General features: G+C 39.7%; 1 protein-coding gene across 6 annotated transcripts in view; it reads right to left on the bottom strand.

Moving 5' to 3' along the window:
- lrch1.S (leucine-rich repeats and calponin homology (CH) domain containing 1 S homeolog) overlaps positions 1–24,251 on the bottom strand; it is a 123,331-nt gene extending 99,080 nt beyond the window's left edge. For 2 of the 6 annotated variants that reach the window (XM_041584357.1, XM_041584359.1), the window contains exon 1: positions 23,234–24,249. In XM_041584357.1, coding sequence (XP_041440291.1) covers positions 23,234–23,483 — 250 coding nt within the window. In that variant the 5' untranslated portion in view covers positions 23,484–24,249. Of the gene's footprint in view, positions 1–23,233 lie in introns of all 6 variants that reach the window. The other 4 variants (XM_041584360.1, XM_041584358.1, XM_018249964.2 and 1 more) reach the window with 4 other exon arrangements.
- Between the last annotated feature and the right edge of the window lie 2,307 nt (positions 24,252–26,558).

Genomic DNA, 26,558 nt, shown 5'->3' with positions numbered 1-26,558 from the left:
TGACGCCGGGCGACTAATCTCCCCGAATCTGCAAGTGTGCCCTGACCCTAATAGTAATTCTCAGCAAACAATTAGCAGCTAACTATATAGCCTGCCTCAATCCATTCCAGGTACAAGAATCTAAAGATCATTATTTATTTCTGTAAAGAACAGTTACTGCTTGTTATAATGGATTCTTAGAACAGCAGCCTGCTTAGCCTAAGTAAAATACCCTGAGTAAGCATGAGGCCAGCCTCGGAATCAATGAAAAGAGCAATAACAGAGATAAGTAATTGGGCAGACAAAGCAGGCCCTGATTCTATGTAACTAAAATGGACTGACACTGGCTTTTGGCAGTCAATATAAATGCATTAGCATTAATGAATGGAATCCTCTCCTAAGCTTGTAACAGTGTGCCAAATGGGGTAGTTGGGATAACTACAGCACCGTTACTTGGAGACTCTTTGGCCGAACACTTCATGTGCAAGACCTGGGTCGATCTCTGGTTTATTCTTCACGAACTCAGGAAAAGATTTTATTCACCTTCACAACAGTCCTTCAGTTGTTCTTATTCACAGTTTTAATATTAAAATAGTTAAAGTGGCTCAGGTGTGTGGCTCAGGTGTGTGGCCCTTTCTCTGGGGCCACATTGTTTACAGAGGTGTCCAGACCAGGAAGAAGCACACATCAAAGGGATCTTTATGTGGATCAAACGGGCAAACATAGCCTTTTGCCACTGAAATTGTGACCCTGACCATTACTGCAGGGGTGCCAATCCTTTAATACAATCTGTCCTAACCTTAGATGCAAATTTAAAAGGTTGTTGGGTAGTAAGTCTTTCCTCTTGGGTAATTTCCTGAGGTAATAGTCCTCAGGCCATTGGTGCCATCAATTCAAAACAGGTATTATGAATACTGTTATTATACTTCTACAATGGTTATAAACAGCAGTAGCAAAGTGCCCCATCCTTTAACCACTTCAAGGGTAGAAGAGGGCCTCAAGGCTGTTGTTTCAGAAAGCTGTAGCCCCAGGATCGCCCCATCTGTGGATTTCAAAGATTCATCATAAAGACAAACTTTGTTGCGTTACCATTTACCTGGCAGTCTCACTGAATACAAGTTACAGTCACTGTTTATACAGTTCCTTCTTTTGGTTCTTTCCGGCTTTCAAATGGGGTTCATTGACCCCATCTAAAAAACAAACGCTCTGTAAAGTTACAAATGTATTGTTATTGCTCTCTCCTATTCATATTCATATTCCAATCAGTGCATGGACCATAACAACCAGATTGCTGAAACCGGAGAGATGCTGAATAAAAAGTTAGATAACTCAAAAAACTAGAAATAATAGAAAAGGAAAACTTGCAAATTGTCTCTACATCATACCGAAAGTTAACTCAAAGGTGAACAATCCCTTCTCACAGACATAAGCAGCAAGGTACAGCTGTTGGCATTAAGAAGAATTCAGAGGTACAGCAACGTTTTATAAACCATACATTAACATAAAAGAATTACAGGTCTTAGAAGGCAGCTTACATTTCACTCGGATGAAGTATACCATTCCCCGCCACATGGCATAGGGATAGCTAAGTTATGGGACAGCAAAGGTTAACAAACATCACTTCCAAGCCATAAGCCATCATTAGAGAATGACAAGAGAGGTAATGCAGAGCCATATGGAGTGCAGCAGGGAATCAGCAAATGGATAAACAGCAGGTGCAGACTTACAGCTTACTGCTTATATTGACTATTTGTAGATAATGTATTTTATGATAGGTATATAACCAACTGACACTGGGAAAGACAGAGATCAATAGGTAGGAAGCATAATAAGAGCTGATGTTGGCAAGAGAATGGAAAAAATTACAATGAAAATTTTTATGCAGAGCTAAACAAATCATTTTTTTACATGCAGATAAAGTCCAGGAACAATTACACTGTTCCTACCTTGGTTACAGGTAAGTAAACCTACAAGGGTGCTGACAACAGAACCCCCCACGTGCTCATCTTTCCAGCAGGGTCTGGTGGGGTAAATGAGGTTCCGCAACCCTAGTGAAAACAGTGCAATTGCGCTTTCACTAGAAAAGCTGAAGAACCATAAATTCAGCTCTTAAAGTTACCCGGAGAGGCTTTTTGTTGCCCCTGGTAATCCATGGGGCTCTGCCTCCTGAGGCAGGTTTTTCAACTCAACTTGGCACAGCTCCCCTGGCTGACCGTAGCATTAACTTTTAAGAGGTCAGTGAAAACTTCTGGTGTTCCAGCTGTGGCAGAATAATAATTTCCATCCTCAATAGGAGGGACAAATCAGTAGATGATGTTCTACTTAAAGGAGAACGAATACCATTTTACTATTGGGGATGCAAAATGTTTGGCACCCCCAAGTCCCTACTTTTACTTACCTGACACCCCGGGCCGGTGCTCCTATCAGCAAAAATCCGCACCGGCCTGGGATTCTCCTAGCAGGCATCATGGAGAGATCATCTTCCTGCTTTTTCGGGTCTTCTTGCGGGTGCGCATGCTGAGTAGATTGAAAATCTAAACTTTAATGAAAAAGCTGGGTATTTCTCTCTACTACCCATGCCTCTGTCATGGAAAATGAAAAAACTGAAGAAGCAGGAAGAGGCTTGCCCCGCTCGCTAGAAGAAGACTCGGTAGGAGCATCGGACTGGGGTGTCAGTAAGTAAAAGTAGTTACTTGGGGGGTGCCTAACATTATAAAATGGTATTCGTTCTTCTTTAAAAACAATTAAAGTAGAACTAAAGCCTAACTAAAGAAGTAGCTACAAATGTTGTAGATTATGTTTTTGGCTTCTGTACCAGACCAAGGCAACCACAGCCCTTTAGCAGGGAAGATCTGTTCCTCCAAAGATGCCCCAGTAGCTCCCCATTTTTTCTGCTATTTCACTACTTACTGAGCTTAGGGACCCGTCACAAAATACAGTACACATAGAATAGAAAGGTCACTATATATCTGTAATTAATACAGATAATTACTATGTGGCAGCACAGAAACCAGTGCAACTAGCACCAGAATATAATAATCAGTCCTGTAGCATCAGCTTATATTACAGACCAACCTTATTTTCTGCTTGATAATTAGTGACAACCCCTAAGCTTAGCTTCTCAACAGCTGCTCAGAGCCCACTGAGCATGTGAGTGTCACAGACACTTTCTTTTCCAAGAAGTTTAAAGTCCTGGATCATTGTTGCTATTGAGAAGCTCTAGGCTGGTCAGGCCCGGATTTGTGGCGAGGCACAATAGGCCCGGGCCTAGGGTGGCAAAAAATAGGGGCGGCATGCCGCCCAGCCGCATTATGGGGATGTGTGCGACCCCATTCAATTACACCAGCTGCGCCGGCGCTTTTTTTCCCGGCGCACTGGGAAGGGGAAGTGTAGGCAGGCGCTAGGACCGCGCGGCCGCCTGGTCGGACCTCACAGTCTAGGGGCGGCCGGCAAACAAATCCGGTGCTGAGGCTGGTGCAATAACTTCAGTATATTAAATATGCCATTTTTGGCCATATTAATTTTTAGGGTTTAGTTCTCCTTTAAAGGAATAGTAACACCAACAAATGTAGGTGTATTCAAATTGATAAGATCATTATTCCTACCATCAAGGACCACCTACAAGGCAAGATGTATACAACTTTTCCAATTATTTAAGACTAGGCCTTACTTCCTTCCACACTTTCGTAAAGCCCTGTCACTGCTGTCTAGTCAGAAAACTTGCTCAGAATTTTTATTGCTCTGCGGTGTTTTGTTAAGAAAGAGCCTGGCATCATCTCTCTGACCTTGTACCTCAACACTCTGCAGCTTCTCTCTCCTGAATAATGTGCGGTTTTGCTTCAGAGCAGCAATGCCTACAAAGCAGACAGAGAGTACAGGAAATTCACAAAACACATTCATTTTGGTGACATTACAGTTCTAAAAGCATAATGTAAGCACACATACACACGGCTGGAACATCATTACCCGCTCCTGCTCAAAAAAAGGGGTGAACTCCTTTCAACACCAGATCAAATAGTAGCATTAAACTGCAAAGAGAGAAAAGAAAGCAGCATCTAGTCTTGAACATGATATAATCATAGCTTGAAATAAATAAAAGCCTTCTATCCTATGCTTTTGTTTACTTCTTTACCAGTTTGTTCATTTTTTATCTTTCCTTCACAAGAACATAAAGTACAAGCCAATAGCGATCTGGGAAAGGACAGCCAAAGAATCATAGTGTGTAAGTGCTTATCTCTCAGGATCAGATGATGCTGCTACTCACAAGCAACAAATGCTGGATAAAAGCAATATCTATAGCCATTTCCATCCAAATTTGTTTTTTTTTCCCGATGCACAAAGTAGTGTGAGGAACCCGACAATGAGACTTGAATTATACATGGACTATATTTAAAACAAATGTCAACCCAAAAAAATGTTTTTGCCTAATTAAAGAAAACAATTCTAGATAACTTTACAATATACATTTATTACAGATTCCCTATGGTTTATTAAGTTATTTGTATATGTATAGCTATTGACAGCAGTGTTTGTCCCTTTCTATTTTCTGCCCTGATGGCTCAGACTATTGATACAATGTAAGACACGGCAGCTGATTAACAGACCTTTCTTTGCTTCAGAACTAAGATTTTGCAACATTGTTTAAAAAGTAACAACCAGGAGTTAAGCAAATGCTGCTTTCAATCACAATCTTTATTTACAAATAATTTTAAAAGCACTGATGTTTAATAAATGTATATTGGAAAGTTGCTTAGAATTATGTTTTGTTTAATTAGGCAAACCTTTATTTTGGGGTTTACTTGAAACATTTCTGTCCAAAAAAGGATCATTTACTAGCATTTTTACACTCATTATATTTTAAATGGTATTATTTTCAAAAAGCTTTTCTTAGACATCTCTTTATTTCACAATAGCAAAACACAGAATAGAAAATGAAGGTTGCTAAAACATCCTTATTCGGTTTTTATGACCTTGAAGCACTATAAGGGGTGGGGTGGAACTCCCTAAGTGTCAGAAAGACTACTAATAATGTTCACTCGGACAAAAGAGCCAGTAGATAGGAAATCAGAGTCTAGGCCACAAATGATAAGGCTTAATCACATGCATTTCTGGGTAAGATGGATGAAAGAATAACTAACGTGCCAGACTGTATAACACTGACATGGAAAATTCTGTAGAATTGTTATTGTTGCACTTGTAAATATTTACAGCAGTGTCAGTAAATTAGAGGTGTTAGATAAACCAGTGTTGCTCTTGTACTAACATTTCACTACTTATAGCACCAGTTGCATATTTGACTCTGATATATTACCTATAGATAGACAAAAGCCATTATATGCACTGCTTAAATGTACCATACAATTTTAAAGGGATACAGTTCGCACACATAATTACCCATTGTTATAAAATCATTTAATTTTAGCTTTAATAGAGTTTTGTTATTTAATAAGAGGCTCTGTTTGCATACATTTATAAAACTTATAGGTTCAATGTATCCTTTTAGCTTGTTTTCTGTAAGCCTCCATCTCTCTTTTACTCTTGTTAGCAACAGGCATTTCAGTTATTGTTATCAAGGAAGAGCAGGCACTTCAAAAGACCAATCCAGGCTGTATCCTTATGTACCCTTATAAACTACCCATCATTTTACAAGTCTCTCTGGAAGATTGGTCGTTTTGAAATGCCTGCTCTTCCTTGATACAGTTATCCGCTCCTCCAGGGCGGTGCACCTGGACCTCTTCCTACATTTGGTTGGATTTGAGTTTTTACAATTGGAGACCTGAGAATTGTATTATACATGGTATCAGCTTGTATTTATTATATAACTTTGAGACATTTCAGTTATGCCTATGGCCATAGTCAGACTAGGGTTTCAGTGGACCACTGGGTTGCAACCTCCAAGGCCCACCTTCCCACATCCCCTCCCCATCACCACCATGTAATTTTTTCTTCTCCTTAGCTTTGATGGGGTAGCCCATGAGTGGAAGCGGGCCTGGGTTGGCAGGGCTCATGAGGGCCAAGGCAGACGCCATTTACTCATGGTGCCCCACCAGTCTAACCCTGCCTGTGGCTATATTACGCAAGTGCAAGCATAAAAAGTTCCAATCACTTTCCCAGTGGGATGAAGAGAAGGGCCAAATTATTGTTGTTTCACATAAATCTCCCAGAAGTCTATATTGCATATCATTAACTGCATGCTAGAACATATGCTGTACTTTTTAATGTTATACTTTGTGAACTTTTCAATAATTAAACGTAACGGTTTGTCACTTAGGTATGACAGCTATGGATCTAAATTGCAGTAGCTACAAAAAGCGAATATATTTATACATGTCTATAAAACTCAAGTGACAGGACACAATACAGGCTCTATTTACACAGAGAGTGGCTTTTGATACTATTACATGTGAATGTGGAGGAAGCAAATTATTGAAATTAACAAGTGGTCTAAAAAAAATATGCATGTTTATCAGATTATTCAGACATACCAATAGGGAACAGGAAAGAACTGAATTGAATGAAAGATAACAATGCTGCAAATACTGTTTTGTATAACTGTATCAGTGTTTCAAGGCTAAACAAAGCCATTTAGATTAGACATTCTTATTAATTATTAACTCATACTATATAACTTCCTCAAAACTTTACAACCACAGACGTAATGCATAGCATCCATGCAGGGACCAGGCACAATACACGTAACAATTATGATTTCCTGCGACCAATACAGACACTTAGGGGGATAGTTATCAAAGTCCGAATTTATCTCAATATTTTCTGCTACAAACTCCGATCAAATCCGCTCAGGCACTTATTTATTATTACATTTTCCCTAAAATTTGATTTGCAGGAAAAAATCACCGTTTATAAGGATATAATTTACAAGATATTCATGGCTTTTGTGAATTATATTATAATTCTTTTTTTTTGGTGTTACAGTTCCTTTAAAAAGTCATGTTGTTTTCCATGGCTAATCCCCTTAGGTATGTAGCATAGATTTCATTCACCATTTTTGTACTAACTGTATGACTTCAGCCTACTTGATCAAGAAAAATGTTTGCATATTTTCAGCTTCAGCTACTCCATCCTTTATACTACGTATTACAAAATAACCATTGCCAACAAACTCATCTGTTCTACCCACAGTATAATCATGCATATCAATTACTCTGCAGTTGGAACCTCCAAAGGAAGGTTTAATCATTTTATTATCATCAAATTACTTGATATAAAAATAGGTGAATTCCTCCATTTTACCAGGTCTCTATCTTACACTGGTGAATTCAAAGTTTAATAACTTTTAAACCTTTAAGTTGAAGTCAAGGTTATGCAGTAAAGGTACTAAGTTTGTTACAGGTCTAATTAGCTATAGTAAGCTGCACGAAGAAACACCCATTGGCTTCAATGCATTTGGCAAACTTCTTCCTAATTTGGAAATTCAGACAGGAACTTTTCACCTGGGCAGCCCTTCCAAAATCCAGGCTGACCAGGTCAAATCTGGACAGGTGGCAACCCTAGATTTGGCATTCATGGCCCAGTCCAACACTAAATGGTTTAAATAGCGTTTAAATTAAGGAGGGGATGGGGTAAGGGGGACTCAGGGCAGCAGTGAGGGCTAAATCATTGGCATAAATTAGTGTTCGATGATTTGTGTGTGGAGTGTTCTCTCAATCACCCAATTGGGTATCCTTAATACCATTTTAAAATGTGTATGATGTATTTAAAAGTGTCTTTCTCCTAGCCCAGGCTACACTGTTCAGTTTTCTGGTATCACACCATGCTGAACTAAAGGGAGTATTAAACCATTTCACATCCGTTTGTGCCTCAAGCTACAGGTAAACATTTAGAGCACACCACCAGACTGAAATCAGTGCTTGGCATTCCACTTTTTAATCTAAAACACGCATTAAGGTTCTAAATGTGAATGCTATCAAATGAGAACTATGTGAATACTTTTATTTCATGCCACCAGTGCATACAACTTGCCCCAGGATATTCATTAGAGCCATCAAGTGACGGAAATAACACTGCCATTAACGTTTCATGTTGATATAAGAATAACAAACAAAGGGCAAGTCTTTTGCTAACATGTAATGAAAAGGGCTATTGGGCCTTCAGCATTTCTATTAATAGAATATAATTTGAGCAAACTAACAACTCTATTAGCTTTGTGAAAACAAAACAGAGCACGACACACTTCATTAAAAAAACAAATTGTTTATCGACTGTTATAATGACGTTTATTTTTTGTAGAATTTTCGACAAGAAAATACAAAGAAATGCAGAGATTGAATTTTTTCCCTGCGGTTTATTTTTCAAGACATTCAGCCAGCTGCAGTGAATGCCATTTATACAATGAGGGATTAGTCAAACATATTAAAAGTAAAAGAAATAATCATGCATTATCTGCAAAAGTTAGACTATAAACTCAGTCATATAGTCCTCTGTGATACAGTAAGTAAAAAACTAGGGACTCACCAAATCCCTGATTCAGTTCAGGATTCAGCCAAATATGAGCCTTTTTAAGCAGGATTCGGACAAATCCAAAAGCCTGGCCAAACCAAATCTGAAAAATTTGCCACATGCAGCAAGTACGTTTTTGCATATACTTTGTTCAAACCCTGTCAATTTCTGGCAGCAATTTCTGGCTTAGGTTCAAAATTTGCCCGGATCCGGGAAGAAGGATTTGGGATTCAGCCAAATCTCAAATAGGGTTTGGTGCATCCCTATAAAGCTTTGAACTAGACATGTTTTTTTAAGGGGCTGTTCAGTTCAAAACATTCTATTCAAGTTTCAGTCATGGGCCAACCCCTGAATGTCAATGGCCGACCCCTGAATGTCATTGGCTGACCTATTGATGTAATGGCCCTGCCCCATCATCTTGCCCTCTTTGTCCAAGCTTAAAAATAATTAAAAACAATATCAAACAATTCTTCGGCATAAAATATAGATTGTAAACTCAATAAGGGCAGCATATCATGTACCTAAATGTCTGGGGCTGATCTGGGGCTAATATAGCTAACTACACTAGTGAAATTTCATACACATGCAGCAATAACTCCATGTTACTGCTCCATGTTAATAAAAACAACTAAAACATTACTTATATTACCTGCTGCAACATACTGAAATAGAATTTGTGTATCCCCTCCTTTTAAAGGTAGCTATAGTAAAAGGAAACATCAAAAGGAAGAAACACAATAATATGCCGACTAATGGCAACCAAGTGGTTAAAGAGAATATATAAGTAGATATTATAGATACTTATAAAACAGATAAGCTGTTTTTTTATTTCAGAAAAAAAGCATTTTTAAGATTTAATATTCAACTCTCATTCATCTATCTCACCGCTCAACATCAGCTGCTCCCATATGCATGTCCCTTCACTGGCTCCCAATCTCTTCTATTATCAAATTCAAATTACTTACACTCACATTCAAGGCCCTTAATAATGAAACCCCTCCCTATATTTCATCTCTGATCTCCAAATACTCTCCTTCACGAAACCTTCGCTCTGCTTCTGACCTTCGCCTCACTTCTCCTTTGATCACTTCTGCCAATTCTCGTCTACAAGACTTCTCTTGGGCTCCTCCTTTCCAAACTTTCAAGCGCTCCTTAAAGACCCACCTGTTTAAAGAAGCTTATTCAATGTACCCTAATATCAATCATTGCTGTATCATAAATAAAAAATTGTTTCTAAAATCCTAATCTCAAGTGTACCCTAACCTTTACTTTATAAACTCTAATTTGTAGGACCCTCTAATCCTATTGTACTCTGTAACCCTTGTCTGTTACCCAAAATGTACTCCCTGTTTGTTATAAGTTAGGTAAAGCACTGCGTATCTTGTCGCGCTATATAAATAAATGATGATGATGATGATGAACTCTGATTCATTCATCTGGTTCTTTCATGGGCCTCTCTATTTCTAGTAAAAATACACCCACATATACATTATATATACATATAGATATTTACATAAATTTATGCAAATATAAACATTGCTTTTGTAAGATATATAATCATATTTAATTTGAAGCCAGTAACATGTTTCGAAAACAAAATTGGGACGGGGTAACAAAAGACTGGAATATTGTGGAATTCTGAAAATAGTGGATCCCAGAGTGGCTGAGTAAAGTAAATATAGGAAGGGTTACCCCACTCTGTGAAACACTGCAAGAGGGAGCAAATATTGCAACAATTTATAACAAACTTCCTTAAAATTGCATACAATTGAGATTATATTATCTACAGTATATGCATAATATCATTAAAGGAAAAGGAAAGCCTAAAACATATCAAATACCTCCCTCTAAAGTTCTTATACAGGTGAGTAAGATCGCTAAATTTTGAGCTTACCAATGGGTATAATAAAGTAGAATGTTTCGCTTCATCTTCACTGCTTCACCGCCATCTTGATAATGGAATAGAGGCTTCCTTTTCCCCATTTTTGCTATTGTGCAACTGTGAAAAATTCACTCCCCCCTCTCAATCATAGATGATGTCGCGCTCAATACATTCAACTTGCAAGGGCATCATCATAAGAGGAGACAGCAGAGCTCCTAAAGCATGCGCAATAGAATCAAATTTCATCCATTGCGACTCACGGCTGCTCGAAGGCACCCTGCTCTAAGCTAGACTTAAAAACAGTGACGTCACTGGAGTCCTGCACTCGCATTCACAGAGTGCGTATACCTACTGCTAGACACCAGGAACACCGGATTAATTTACTAAAGGTGGCCATACACGGGCCGATAAAAGCTGCCGACAGACCGAGTCGGCAGTTTATTGGCCCGTGTATGGGGGCCCCTGACGGGCTTCCCCGATCGAGATCTGGCCGAAAGTCGGCCAGATCTCGATCGGATGGGGTTAAAAATCCCATCGGATCGCGGCCGCATCTGTTCGTTGATGCGGTCCCGCGATCCGACTGCCCGTTTGCTTTCGCTAGGATCCGATCGTTGGGCCCTAGGGCCCACGATCGGATCAGTCCGATATTGCCCACCTCAAGGTGGGCATATCGGAGGGAGATCCGCTCGTTTGGCGACATCGCCAAACGAGCGGATCTATCCGTGTATGGCCACCTTTAGTCTACTAGCCTTATCATACAGCTTTATTTATTTTTTACATTTCCTTGTCCTTTAAAATTAATATATTTACAGATACTAGAAGTAACATTTTTCTCTCCAGATTAAAAAAAGTTGTTGTGGATAATAATTGAGACCGCTGCCCTCAGATTCCTGCCTTCTCCCACTTGGTGGTATCCCTAGGGATTATAAAGTAATTAGTTTAGATAGCAGCACTCTCTGTGTTATATTTCCATTCTACTTTAAATTTTCCTTTCCTTTAACAATGGTTTGTGCTTCACCACGTTATTTCATTGTATGAAAGTAGCACTTTCTCCATCTTGAGAAATTACTAATGAATTCTCACATACACATGGCACTTTTACTTTATGTATGAAAAAGTTATTGAAACCACAAAGAGGGTTGTCTTTCTTTCACTTGCGGGCACGTGCAAGTCTTAAAAGTTAGGAACAACTAATGTCTCCAGTGCTAGTAGCCGATTCTGATGCAGTTGGACGGCATGCTGCCTCTCAAATTCTGCCGCCCTAGGACCAGGCCTTTGTGGCCACGCAATTAAGTCTTCCAAATGATATTGTAGCTGTTCTTTCAATTAAATGGACCTGTTGTGAGTGTTTTCACACCAAAAAAAGTGTATTTGCATACACTGGGAGGGAGCTGGATTCCATAAAGAAGACTCACAGGGTGAATTGTCAGATCTGGTGAGACTGTGACTGGGGTGTAAGGTGCAGCACAAACCATGCTTGGGTGCAAGAGATCACTTTAGACCTGGAATTGACCAGGGCTCTCTTTGAGCATTGAACCCAGACACAGATTTTGTGCCTGCAATATTGGATGCAATTTAAGGATGAACATGAACACTTGTACACTTAAAGAAAAAAGTCCCAATGTAAAAACCTAAGAAGTTTATTATCTCACCAGTGATATGTGGAGCCTGTGTGCTCATGCCCCAGACATACAGCTCAAGGTGGAGGTATCCAGCCAAAGGAGAAAACAACAGGCAGTCACAGATCCCACAAACAGGCTTGTAAAAGAACTGAGAACATTATTTAGGTGACAAAGTAGATAAATACATAGCCTTGCGCGTTTCGTGCCAGTAAGCACTTAATCATAATGAACACTCATGCCTTGCTCACATAATGACCAGGATGTATCCTGCATGAGATTTAAAAAAAAATAAATAAAAGAGTGCAAGCTTTGTGCCTAAGAAAAAGTCATTATATTTAGGGTTTGTTGTATTTATTTTACATTATGATGTACCATCATCAGTTTGTTTCTTTGTACGCATTCCACCCACAAAGCTTGATTTTTTATTCACTATAAAGTTTAGCATTAGAGGATAAATCAACTTGTTATGCAAATGATCTATCACATAACCCCTTATATGTAGCCTATGATACTTTACATATTTGCCATACAGGGGTGGAAGACATACTAAAGCTACCAATCAGAGGGGGCATTCCTGCTTTACAGATATTTCTTTTTACTGTTTTCTAAACAGTTTAAGGGGCTTTTTATAATGATCTGAATTATCTTTTTAGGAGAAGTCTCCAATTTAATTTAATGCAATTTTAACCATAGAAACCTGGCACAGTTAAATTAAAAAGATGATGTACAGCTGTGGACAAGGCACAGAAGAGAATGTTTTGTGAGCACATCACCCACCAAGTAGCAATTGACTGCATAACTTGAATGCCTCCGACACAAATGTCAGTTGCCGCTGTTATTCGCTCACATGAAGAAATTCAGCATCGAGCAACAATCTGACATTCCACAGGAGCTGGATTTAGTCTACAGCACAGAAGCCAAAAATAAACCAAGCAGGTCTCATAAGAAAGCCAGGCTGAAATGTTCCATGGGGCACTTTACAGTTAATAAAAGGGAATCGGCCCTACATGCAGGGTAACACTTTCTGTAGCCGATTTCCTTCTGATCAACAGAAACAGAGCTGTCATCGTGGGCTACAATTGTGTAATTATCCTGCACCTCACCCATGTCATTTATCATCTTCAGTTTCAGAAAATGATGGTGCGTTGTAATAACCAAGAGCCATGTAATTCTTATATGGTTTAAACCCGTCCAAAAAAGCTGTGCCATACAATAGACCTGAGTAATAGCTGAAGACAGTGTTAATAAAACATAGGTTATTAATGTGATAATACGTATATGCAAAGATAACAAAAAATGCTCAGAGCCAAGGGCTACAGTATGTTTCTGGATGACATGATTTTAACCCTAATAGTACATTTCCATGTTTGTTTGCTAAACTTCTGATTCGGTTTGAGTGCGCCCTGTGCTTTGCTGCCGAATTCTTGTTTTTGTGGCTTAAAAAAATAAAAAAGTGTTTTAGTGCTCATTCAGCTAATTAAAACAAGGAGCCTGCTATTTCTAGATCATTAAGGATTATTCCATTTCAAACAGTTGCCATTTAATAAAAGGATTTGCTTACTTACAAATAGCATTTTTAAATGCCTCCTATTGACTCATATTTTAGTAGTGTTTAATTGCTGCCAGTAATCTCAGCAAACAAATAGCTCACTCCTGTTTTCTGAATTGGGCTAGACTACTACAGTATTTACGAGTCATTTGATAATTTTAGAATGGATGTTTTTCATGTGAAACCGTAAGCAAAACCCATATAATAATAATAATTATGACTTCATACTGATAGACAAAACAAGGCACAGCTTGACATTTTTGTTAATTATAACAACTATGCACAAAGGGAGTTCCCTAGGAATAAGATGCAACCTGTTCCTGGCTGCTCTAAAATCTACCCAGGAAATATATAAGTAGGGGTAGCACCCTTCAGATTTACATGGGAATGGGTGTATCAATTTTCCTATTTTTCCAATCAGTTGTAATAAATGTAGGGCATGAACTCTAGAACTCATAAGAAGTACTGGCACCGTTTTCATATTTTCACATTTTCACATTTTAATAAAATAAATTGCATAAATAAAATAGATTTTTTACACTAAGATAGGTAGACCCTTAGCCTTTTAGTACAGTCAGTTCCCCATGAGTCAAATCTAACTTGTGTACAATGTCATAGATTCTATCTGTGGTATATTAAGAGTTAAAGACCTGATTCATAAACAATACATTTATCTTAGAATGCACATCCATGTATAAGAAGTGAGTTTCTTTCACTAGTTCTGGGAGGGTGGCAGGCATATACTCTATGGCCTGTATTACGCTATAAATCTGTAGCATTGATATTGGGGCAGGAAGCAGAGAAGCGCGGACATTAGAAATGAATGTTACCATAGAAGGTTACATCTCAGTCCCACTGATGTTACTGTGATGGAAGGAAAACACTGCAGTCAGAGAGATTATTTAGTACATTCCCAAATTCAAAGCATTAATCCCAGCACAAACTTCATATCATACTAAATAAGGAACATGGGGTAATGGGAAACTTGTATTTTAAGTGGTAAATTGGAACAACAATAGCTAATCAAATCAATAGCATTCAGACAATAGCCAGGCTAAGCAATGCTACAGCCCAAGGCCAGCATGGTTGCTGTAAATAATATTTGACTGCTTATCCCACACACGGCTATGGGTAATGTCAGAAGGAGCCCACAGTGGCTACTCTAGCTAAAATACAAGAAGTGATGCAAGCAAACCAATCATCACAGCAGCACAGGAGGAGGCTTTGGTGGGCAGTTCTCCAAGTGAACCAACCTTTTTTTTTATTATTAAAGGCAAGGTGACAGACAGAAAAAACTGTAAAAAAATGTATTCCCCTGGGAAGTGTGCCAATTGATTGCATCACATGCAAGTGCCTCTTATTGCCTATTCCTAGTTCCAGCCAAACTAGAAGCAGGCCTCCAGTGCAAATATTACTTGGCCTGGTCCCCCAGCTTACTATCATAGCCCCCTCCACTCATTTTGTCCTTGCTCCCTGCATGATGCTCACTCACCACCTCACTGCCTCTCGTACAAGCAATGCAGGAACTTTTTGTAACCATTCTACGAATGTGAAATGTGTGTGATTTGGCATTAAACTGTCTTACCAGGCACCACTTAGGAATTTGGTTATCAAATAGTACAAATCTGTCAGAAAATTCATATGGTGGATTAAAAAATGGCATTTTACTCATTGTGAATGTGTCAATCAATGATTTTCTGGTGTAGGCAAGGTTTTATGTTCCTGTCTTCAGTCTGACAACTCAGTTATTCAGGTGCAGATTCTGAATTGTTACAATTTTCTACTTTAACTGATACATTTCTCAGCAGCATCTGTTAAATATTAGCAACTATTGTATCAATACAGCTGCCCTTAATGAAACTCAGAAATGCTGCTCAGTAGGGCAAATGATAATGAATGTATCAACTAATGTATCAATTTGGTTTACAGAGTCACAGAACTGCTTCAAAAGACAGTGGAAAATATATACAGCAAAAACACAAATAGGAAATAGAATAATTACAAAGTCTTATTTCTGGTGAATAGCGATGAGCGAAATTTGTCAGCAAGTTTTGCCCCAAAAATGACGCCCATAGACTCCAATGGGTGAAATAAATTGTTGCGCGTTAAAAATTGTCGCCCATAGAATTTAATGCATTTGCCAAATTTTCATTGGCAAAGCAAAACGGGTCAGATTCGTCCATCACTACTGCTGAACAATCTGAAAACAACTGAACTGAGTTAAGTGTTGGAAGGTGAACAGCCCTTTAAGGGCTCTTACACACGGCCGTTCCGACCTGCGCTCCCCTGCGTTCCGTTTTTTGGCGTTCAGCCGCAGGGGAGCGCAGGAATAGACGCAAGTCATTATTTGAAATGGGGCTGTACTCACTCAGGCGCGTGTAGGCGCCGAACGCAGGAAAAATGCAGCATGTTGCGTCTGAACCTGCGTTCGGCGCCTACACGCGCCTGAGTGAGTACAGCCCCATTTCAAATAATGACTTGCGTCTATTCCTGTGCTCCCCTGCGGCTGAACGCCAAAAAACGGAACGCAGGGGAGCGCAGGTCGGAACGGCCGTGTGTAAGAGCCCTAAGAGAGATCCGTAAATGATCAAAGTCATACCTTACAATTGCCTAAAATCTACAGATGTTCTGTCCCCTGTAATTATATTGCTTCTAGCTCTAAAACCACCACTATGAATTGCACTGGAACTAGCTATAAGCATTTTTGCTTCAGCCCTACTGATGAGCCTTGCTCATGAATAGGAAAAAAGTATAGATTGACCAACATGCCTGTTAAATGATCTCTGTAATGCAATGGAAGAAAAAACGGTAAGAAAGGCTCTTATACATAGGCATTTTTAACTGCTACCATGTCGTGGCTATTTTTTGTGTATTCCCCCACACAAAGTAATTAACGGACCCGTCTTCTGAATGATGACTGTGTGGAAGCACATGTAAACATTCAATGTCAATATGCACCATATAGTTTTACCCGTGTTTAACATTTCAGTGTGTATCTGTGGGTACAGTCCCCTTAGAGATGAGTGGGGTCAATTAACTCCAACTTTACCCTGCAGTCACCAGTAATGAGCAGGGCCTTCTTTACTTCCCTTCTGTATCAGTCTGTATGTGTACATGAACTGTATGTTTACATGGATTTGCTATAGTACAACACAGGAGAATAATAATAATAATATATATATATATATATATTACACTAGAAATAATATGATCAATAAAATTAAAATTGTATTTCCCTATATAATTGGCAGTTGCTCCAGCAGAGCTGGTTGTTCCAGATTGCATAAACAATAATCTGTTGTAAAAACCAGAGCAAGCTTGCTCAGTAGCCTTTAAAGGTAATCAAAATCCCAGGAAAAGGCTGCAGAGCTCTAGAGGCATTATGCCCATGTCTGCAGCTCACATAGATTTATTATTCTTTGCATCTTACCCACAATTTGATAATATTTAAAGCAACATCATGAAGATTTCATCAAACATATCATGGCTAATTGCTACATGGATGCTAAACTACTGATGGGCCGTTACCCATGGCAACCAATAAACAATTTGTTATTAACATTCTCCAAAAAGCTGGGAAATTTTTTAAAAAAAAAGACCTGATTGGTTACTACAAATGCTGCTGCTGATAAATTGAAGATGTGCAGTTGGCAATAACAACAATCAGGCCTCAGTCTCATTTACAGACATTGGTGCTAAACTGAGCCAGTAAAACTGAGCAAGTATACTTGCCAATAGCAACCATTCAGGCCTGTGTTTCTGGCATGTAGAAGACAATTCAAAACAAAATCCTGATTGCTTGCTCTGGATGACTGCACTTGAGTGAATTAGTACCTTTGCACATAATATCCCGCGTCCAGATAAAAAATCCTTTTGCCTAAATATAACTTAACATAACATAATGAATGGCTGCAGACCAAGTGATGTTGTAAAATGTAGTTCAGTGTACACAGTAGTTAGTATTCTGAGGGGTTACTCCAGTGGCAAGCTGCGAGCTGTAGCATAGACAGTGTAGTGGGTTGTAGTTCAGTGGCTGCAGTAAGATGCCGTGAGAGGTAGTGTAGACAGTGCAGTTGGTTGGAGTTTAGCAGGTGCAGAGGGATGTGTATTATTTGAGTCACACAGTAGTGGGGTTTTATATACAAAACAAAGGAAATGTAAATAAACAAATTTAAATTAAATGTAAATGAACTATGTTGTAGAATAGGAAAGTAACAGGACAGTGAGTTATATAGTTTTAGGCATAAAGGTAAGCTGGACTCAATGCTGGATTTGGTTAGCTTCAATACTGAGCTGTGGCACAGTTATGGATGCATCCTGTATGTCACTGCACTGGAACCAAGGCCAAGCTGGTACAGGTATGGGACCTATTATACATAATGCTCGGGTGGTTTTCCAGATAAGGGATCTTTCTGTAATTTAGATCTTCATACCGTAAGTATACTAGAAAATCATGTAGACATTAAATAAACCCAAAAAACTATATCTTAGTTTGGTTTAAGTACAAGGTACTACTTTATTATGATTAGAGAAAAATAAACGAAATTGAAAAAATTTGGATTATTTCAATATAATGGAGTCTATGGGAGATGGCCATTCTGTAATTTGCTTTCTGGATAACGGGTTTCCAGATAACAGATCCCATACCTGTATAACAATACTTGGACATGGTATGCCACGGCTGCTGCTAAGGCCCACACATGCAAATAAGACTCAATCTATATGTAATTGGAAGCAAGTGACTAGCTAATAACTATTAAAATGTGCATTATTCTATGGTTAATCACACCTACAAACTACATGAAACCAGTCCAATGCCTCCCTTTAACTTAGTATTCTGTCCTTCCACATGGAATGAAAGAATTAATCAGGCTACACCCACAACCCTGTTCTACAAAGATGTTCATTGTGCGGCTTGGAAGGAGATCAAAAGCTGAGACAATTTCACAGCTCAACAACTTCTGTTTCCCAATTGCTACGAAGTGATTTATAAAAACCACACAAAAACATGTACAGTCAATACACTGGGTTATTTGTCTTTCCAGGTATTATAAATTGTGGATACAAGCATCTTTTGGCAACAAGGATGCTGGGAGTTAAGGATTATAGATGCTGTACAAAAAGCTATATCAGGGGTATTATCACAAATCATATCATAAAATCACATATCATATAATAAGTGATAACACTAATCCATCTCCAACTGGAGGCAACACCTTAAAGGGGTTGTTCACCTTTAAATTAACATTTAGTATGCAATTGTATCAATCTGGTTGCTAGGATCCAAATTACCCTAGTAACCATGCATTGATTGGAATAAGAGACTGGAATAGGAATAGGAGAGGCCTAAATATAAACACGAGTAATAAAAAGAACATGAACCCCCTCATAGGATGGACACATAAGTGACCTGTCATGAGCTATTACTTGCACTGTAATAAAAAGAAGCAATAACAATACATTTGTAACCTTACAAAGCATTTGGTTTTTTTAGATTAGGTCAGTGACCCCCATTTGAAAACTGAAGAGCCAGAAGAAGAAGGCAAATCATTCAAAAACTATACAAAAAAAATAATGAAGACCAATTTTAAAGTTGCTCAGAATTATCCATTCTATAACATACGAAAAGTTAACTTAAAGATGAACCATCCCCTTTAACACAGTAGGAAAATTCTGAGCAGGGCAAGTGCATCAAAAAGGCCCCTCTGTAGGATATGTGTAAGGAATGAGAATCTTAGCAGTGCAAGTAATAGTACATGACAAGTCACTTACGTGTCCATCCTATGAGGGGCTCATAAAACTGTAAGGGAAGTGTCTAATAAAAAGGCATTAGATAAAAATGTATCACAAATAGAAGGCATGATCTCTGTTTCCTTGAGCTCCAGCACTACAGAATATTGGCCAATAATGCCAGGATGCCTGTTATTTATAGGTTCAGTTGATATATGTAGGACCGATTTAATGACCTTTACTGTGATATTGATTAACCACTTAATGGGAACTGTAAAAGTAATGTCAACAGCTTTTATATAGTGGTTTAGTTGTACATATGTAGTCAATGTAGTCAATGCTACGCTCTCTTAGAAAACACACCTGCTACAAATCTCCTCTTCTGCAGGTGACTTTTCTCCTATAAATGATTTCTTACCAGCGATAAAACCTATGTGTCGCTTCAGTCTTCTGAAGTCGTCTAAAGCTGCCTCAAGAGGAAACTTCAGGTGACTTTGGAAAACTGAAGCAACACATTGGTTTTACCACTAGCGATTCATTTTATTGATGATGGGAAAGCATTCATAGGGGATTAATTGCCTGAAGAGGGTATTTGTAGCAGGCAATTCATCTCATTGTGGACCATTGATGTTAGGGCAATTGTAGACAGGGAGATTTGTCGCGATTGTGGGCAACTCATCTCCCGATAATGCCTCGCTAAGCCACACCGAAATTTCAATTTCGGGTCACAAGGACCATCAGTTTTCATAAGGAAGCTGTATATTAAGTAAAGATGTACTCAGATAATTGCAGAACTGGATGTTTACTCTAAGCAGCACTGAATTCAGTACAAACACTAATCTAAACGTTGTTTGGAGACCCATACTTTGCACATAAAAAAGTTACAGGTAGACAAAGCTATTGCTCCAGGTCTCCATAGTGCCTGTTTGGAGCTCCAAACCTTGGTCACAGCCCCCTTAGCAAATACAAAAGGGGGTTGTGGGAGCACTCACATTGCTAAGTAAAAATGTATATAAGTATAAGGAAAGTGCTACTGACATAACCAAATGGGTCAGTGCACATTCCCTGGGCCCCTGTCTAAGTAATTCAGTAGATATGCAAATGCATGTGTTCACAAAGACAGGTGTTTTTTGTTACAAAGTTATGATCATAAAGTTGAAAAGCCACCATACCACGTCAAGGTAAACCCCATATGGTGGTCCCTAACTTGTTTACCTCCAGTCATAGTATAGAGGATCCTGTGGCTCTCTGCATAATAGTATTAGTTGAAGTAGAAGTCTGCTGAACCTTGGTTTCTGTCTGAGGGCTAGATCCTCCCCGCTGCTAACTTGCAGCTTTTAAGAGAGAGTGATTGCCCAAATCAACCCCCATTTTTTTTTTAAAGTATAATATGAAAATGTAAAAAAAAAAAAGGAAAATTAAATATATAAGTGCATACTTAGAAAGTGTATATATGTATATGTGTTAGTACAAGTAGAAATAAGAAAAAATGTGAACTAAAATAAGTAAAGGACAAATTAAATAAGTTAGTAATAGGTATAGTGAATGTAAATGGGTGTCAGAAGTGTGATTTGATGCAGTTAAAAACATAGGGCCACCATTAGTTGATCGGGGTGGGTATGGAGGGTGCTACAAACCACATGAAGCTTAGCCAAGGCTTCAGGCTACAATAGCAAATACAAAAGGGGGTTGTGGGAGCACTCACATTGCTAAGTAGAAGCCCCCTTAGCTCATAACAAGGTTACAGGTAAAGCTAAATATTAATATATTAGTAATTTTCCACTGTTAGTAATTCAGCCATAGTTCCAAGAATATATAGGACAATAAATGTTTGAACCTGTACCTGACCCTAAAGCAGGCTTTCCGGTGTATCTAAAATACAAGCATCCTCCTCATGTCTCACCCCAACTGGCCTTCAGGCTAGATTCACCTGCTCCATTCCGAGCTTTTGATGGGACTAACTCAACAATATGGAAATCATTACCCTATGGGAATGAGCCCAACAGTTTGGGAATTACAGGAGAAGGAAATCCCAAGGTATTTATATGTTTTTAAACTTTGCAGTGTTTAGAAAAACTAGTATGTTATGAAAATACATTGCCAATGTTCTGTTTTTGGCTACAATGCAGAGGTAGTATCATAATGACAACAGTAAAGAACTTATCTATGCAATGAATACACATTCTTATGGAAAGTCCCTTGCACTCCTGTTCAGGTATGAGCTTTCACTTGACATGCACTTCTAATTATTTATATAGAACAAACACATTGATCATACATCATCATGATCATGGAAATTGCAGATCAGCAGCACACTCAAGGTCAAATAATTCAGTATCATCAAGAGCAAACCTTTTCTTCTATAAATCTTCAAAAATACTGATAAATTCGGCAGGTTGCTTATACAGATGCCCAGACTGATACTATTTTTTTTATTCTATAGCCCTTGTTTGTTGAATTATTCTAAGACCCCTGTTTGTTAGTATTAACGTAAAGCACTGTGTAAATCCTGCTACTGTATATAAATAAGTGATTATGATGATTCATTGCAATAAAAGCCAAGTTTATTTCTGGTTTTCTACTAAAATGTCCATATTTCCCCACTGGAATACTGTCATTGACTAAGACATTAAACTTCTGAAGCATATGGGTTAACTGTAAAATATTATTTGAAATAATGATTTAAATGGTGTTTCCATATTGAAGTCACTGCTTTATGCGAATACATACAGTAATTGTCCTCCAATGCTGTCACTTAGCAAACCAGACACAAAGCACTAGCTGAACTAATTACTAACAAACTAGTATATTATGTGACTGTGTAGTGGATAAGATAGTCCGGAAAACCCCACAAACCGTCTTTATAATGACCAGACTCCTGCACTTATTTAATGCACATCGAGTCCACAGTAAAACATTGGCTGCTGTTTAAGGACACTGCAAAGTTGAAGCCGCACCTGGGTTCCATTTGAATGGCAGTACGTGGTGGTTGATGGCAGGTGGGGGGGCTACACTACATACACAATACCAATTGCTCCAGTTAGGGTAGAGCAGAGAAGGAAAAAGCGGAAATTGTATAAAGAATATTTAAAGCGGACAGGTCGGTGATGATGATGTTGGTGTATAGATCGGGGATCCCCAGCTCACAGCCGACCTCTCCAGCTACAAAGGTTGCTGCAGATGGAGAGGTGTTGGACATCTCTGATTTATAGCAGTACCCCCTAGTTCCCTTAGTCTGCATCAGCATCTCTCCTCTAAAGCTGGCCATAGACGCAAAGATCTGATCGTACGAATCAAGGATTCATACGATTTTTGGACCGTGTGTGGAGTCCCGACATTTTTCGTCCAGCGGAGATCGGTCGTTTGGTCGATCAGACAGGTTAAAAGATTTCTGTTGGCTGCCGATAATTTCTCTGCATGTATTGCCGATAGTACGATTTTCAGAGGGAGACTGTCACTCGCTTTGTCAGACATAACTATCGTACGATTGCCGTCAGGGGCAGAACATCGGCAGATACTTTATTTAATCTGAATGGTTAGTGGCAGGTCGGGAGATGGGAAATTCCGATCTTACGAATCTTTGCGTCTATGGCTAACTTAAAGGTGGCCATAGACGCAAAGATCCTATCGTACGAATGGAGGATTCGTACGATTTTCGGACCGTCATTTTTCGTCTGGCGGAGGAGATCGGTCGTTTGGTCGATCGGACAGGTTTGATTTTGTCCCGCCGGAGCCCATTGCGCTCTCATCGTACTCTGATCGTTCAGCCATAGGGCCGAACGTTCAGATTACCCCCGATATAGCCATGCCCATTAGTGGTTTATCGGGGAAAGATCGGTGATGTCGGCAAACGAGCGGATCTTTTCGTCTATGGCCACCTTAACTCCTGCCCTGAAATACCCCGAGTACCAACCCATAAGTATCCCCCCATATACACACACACACATATAAACACACACACATTAAACACACACCCATATACACACAGATACCGAGGCAGCATCTTCTTACCTGCCCGCACCGTGTCCGACAGGTCTGGGCTCCCAGAAGTTCGGGGAAATTCCTTCAGCTTCCTGGCACTGACATTCAGAAGCCCCGAGCTGGCAGCCTCCTCCAGAGCTCGTCCCAGTCCCCGGTTGACCGGCAGTTTGAGGCTGAAGTTGGTGACCCCGCTGGCAGCGCTGTACTGGTGCTGGGGTGGGAGCAGAACGCTGCCGGAGAGGGCACATAAAGGCTGACAATCGCTTCCCAGCGTCGCCATCTTTCCTCCCGGTTGTTCCCAAACGCTGTGCCTGGTTTGTCGGTCCAGCGCGGAGCCTGTGGCTTTAGGCAGCTGCAGCCGCAGCAACTCGCTCTTTCCTGTAGGTTTCCTGCCTGTGGGAGTGAGAAGGCTCAGAGCGCATGTCCTTCCCCTGCTCTGTATCCTGCCTGCAGCCCGCACAAAGGTACCAGCAATTCTTCCTCACAAGCCTGTTTCCTGCCAGGGAAAACTTCACACGCTCGCCAGAGACTCCTTAAAAGTTGCCATGAAAGCCGGTCCCTGATTGGTCTCATTAGACAGCTCCTTGCAGGCCGCACAGTAGCGGGGGCATTTCCTGCACTCGGTTCCTTTATGGGTTAAGGTGGAATTGATTGGCCGCTGGGAGGAATATGATGATGGTTTTGGATCCAGTTTTCTTTTGAGGGCGGATCAGCTGTTCCACCGAAAAACCCGCTAATGTGTCATTTCCAAGGGGTATTTTCTTCAGAGATGTTATTGCAATGAAAGAAAGTATTTTATTCACACAATCCAGGGGCTAGGGGAATAACGAAAATGATTATATAAACTGACCTCAGTCAGGGAAGTGGATTTTGGCTTTGCTGCCATTTTGTTTCTGTTTTACTTCTGTGGTGAACACTCTCTGTGCCTACAGGACTCCATTATATTGTGAACTAGTCTCTGCCCCTTGTACTTGGCAATGAAACATACCTCCCAACTGTCCCTTTTTCAGAGGGACGGTCCCTCTTTTGACAGCTCAACCTGCAGCCCCTCATTTGTACTGGAAAGTCCCTATTTTCTCTGCACTGAACAGCCAGAATAAGATACAACGTTTCTAACTTAATTGGCTTTTAGCAGAGAGCACAGAACAGCTGTCAGGTGCAAATAAGATACTTTGTAACAATTTTGAGATACAAAAAAACAGTTTAGATAAGGAGAATTATTTTCAAACTTTCATAACCTGCCAAATGTTGTAAAATAACCATTGTAATTAGGGGGTGTGGCCACAGAAAGGGGCGGAAAAATTTTTTGTCCCTCTTTTTACTTCCAAAATGTCGGGAGGTATGAAACATAGATCACCTTACCTTGTTAGTGCTTTAAAAGTTATTTGTAAATGTAATTGCCCTTGAAAGCAGCATTTTCGATAACATTTTCTATTTGAATGTGACTTAAAAAAAAATCTCCAAAGAACACACGATGCAGCACTCCGAATCTTGTGACGTTGGTTTATTGTGCCAACAAACTAGGCAACGTTTCTGGCTAGTGCCCTTTCTCAAGCCTGTTAAAACAACATCTGATTTTCAAACAAGTCCTAAAAGTAGATGAAGAAAACCCGCTTGAAGGGTGTGAGTTAGAGACCCTGTTTTACACATAAGACATTTGTGGATGTGTATCATGACTCAAACAAAGGAGATGTCCGAAGGGACCTCAGAAAAAGAGTTGGTTGATGCTCATAAAGCTGGAAAAGGTTACAAGACTATCTCTAAAGAGTTTGGACTCCACCAATCAGACCTATTGTGCACAAATGGAGGAAATTCAAAACTGTTCTTACCCTACCCAGAAGAGGTCGACCCAGTAGCGTCATTAGAGGGGGGCAGGCCCTGGTGCGTGACGCGCAGCCGGGCCCCGTCCCCCTCCATACCGCCGCATTTGTCAGTGGTGCGTGGACTGCCGGGGCCCTGGCCCGCTCGCACCCCCTGCTCCCCCAGTAGTTCCGCCACTGAGTCGACCATCAAAGATAACTGCAAGGTGTCTAATAGACTGAGATGTTACAAAGGAACCCAGGGTAACTTCTAAGCAACTGAAGGCCTGTCTCACATAATGTTGATGTTCATGAACCCACCATTAGTAGAACAATGAACAGCAATGGTGTATATGGCAAGGTAACCAGGAGAAAGGCAATCTCTCCCCCAAAAATATTGCCGACCATCTACAGTTTGTTAAAAATCATGTGGACAAACCAGAAGGATACTGGAAGAATGTTTTGTGGACAGTTGAAGCCAAATGGCTTGCCATCATTGACGGAACAATCAATTCCCAATTATACCATTCTAAAGGAAAATGTCAAGACATCTGTCCATAAACTAAATCTCATGAGACAGTGGGTTATGCAGCAAGACAAAGATCCTACGCACACAAGTCGTTCTATCAAAGAATGGTTAAAGAAGACTAAAGTGAACGTTTTTGGAATGGCCAAGTCAATGTCCTGACTTTAAGCCAAAAAAAGCAAAGACCTAAAGCAAGGGATTCATGTGAGGAAACCCACCAACATCCAAGAGCTGAAGCTGTTTTGTATGGAGGAATAGGCTACACTACAGGACTGATCAACAGCTACCACAAACATTTAGTTGCGGTTATTGCTGCACAAGGTTGCACCCAGGTATGTAACTCCTTATGTGTGTGCCCTAGCCTTCCGTTGCATATATATATATATATATATATATATATATATATATATATATATATATACTGTATATACTGTGTATATATATATATATATATATATATATATATATATATATATATATATATAGAATGGGTGCTAAAGCTGATCAGTCCACAGAATCACTAGCATGAAGACAGCTGTCTTGCAAATATGATTGTTCATAGATATGATTTAGGCATCAGAAGACAGCAGTTGTTTTTTTGTTTAAGATGCAATGATGTGGAAAGATCATGCCATTGGCCATATATGAATCGACATCGCTGTACCATTAAATGGGTCACAGAAATGACCCACACCCATGGCATGAAAATATCTGCCCAGACATTGGTCTGCACACACTTACAGATTATGGTATATGACAATGTGGATGTATGTGGATGGACAGCTTACAGAACTATAGATAGTCTTGCTGAAGTATCTTTTTGAACCATATTTGTTAGGGTGGTCTATACACAGGCTGACCCCTATGGTACTTGGCCTGGGGCCAAATGGATGGATACATTCTGAATGGCATAAAAGTGTATGGCCACTCCCCATTGCTCTGTTAGCCCCCTAAGCAATCACCAAAGAAGATGGTTCTCATCTTTATTTCAGTTCAGTACACTAGGATGGAATGATTGGCATGCTGACAC

The sequence above is a fragment of the Xenopus laevis genome, chromosome 2S (genome assembly GCF_017654675.1).
Source record: "Xenopus laevis strain J_2021 chromosome 2S, Xenopus_laevis_v10.1, whole genome shotgun sequence".
Classification (NCBI taxonomy): domain Eukaryota; kingdom Metazoa; phylum Chordata; class Amphibia; order Anura; family Pipidae; genus Xenopus; species Xenopus laevis.
Note: the sequence above shows the minus strand (reverse complement) of the source record. Positions and strands in the feature narration are given on the sequence as shown.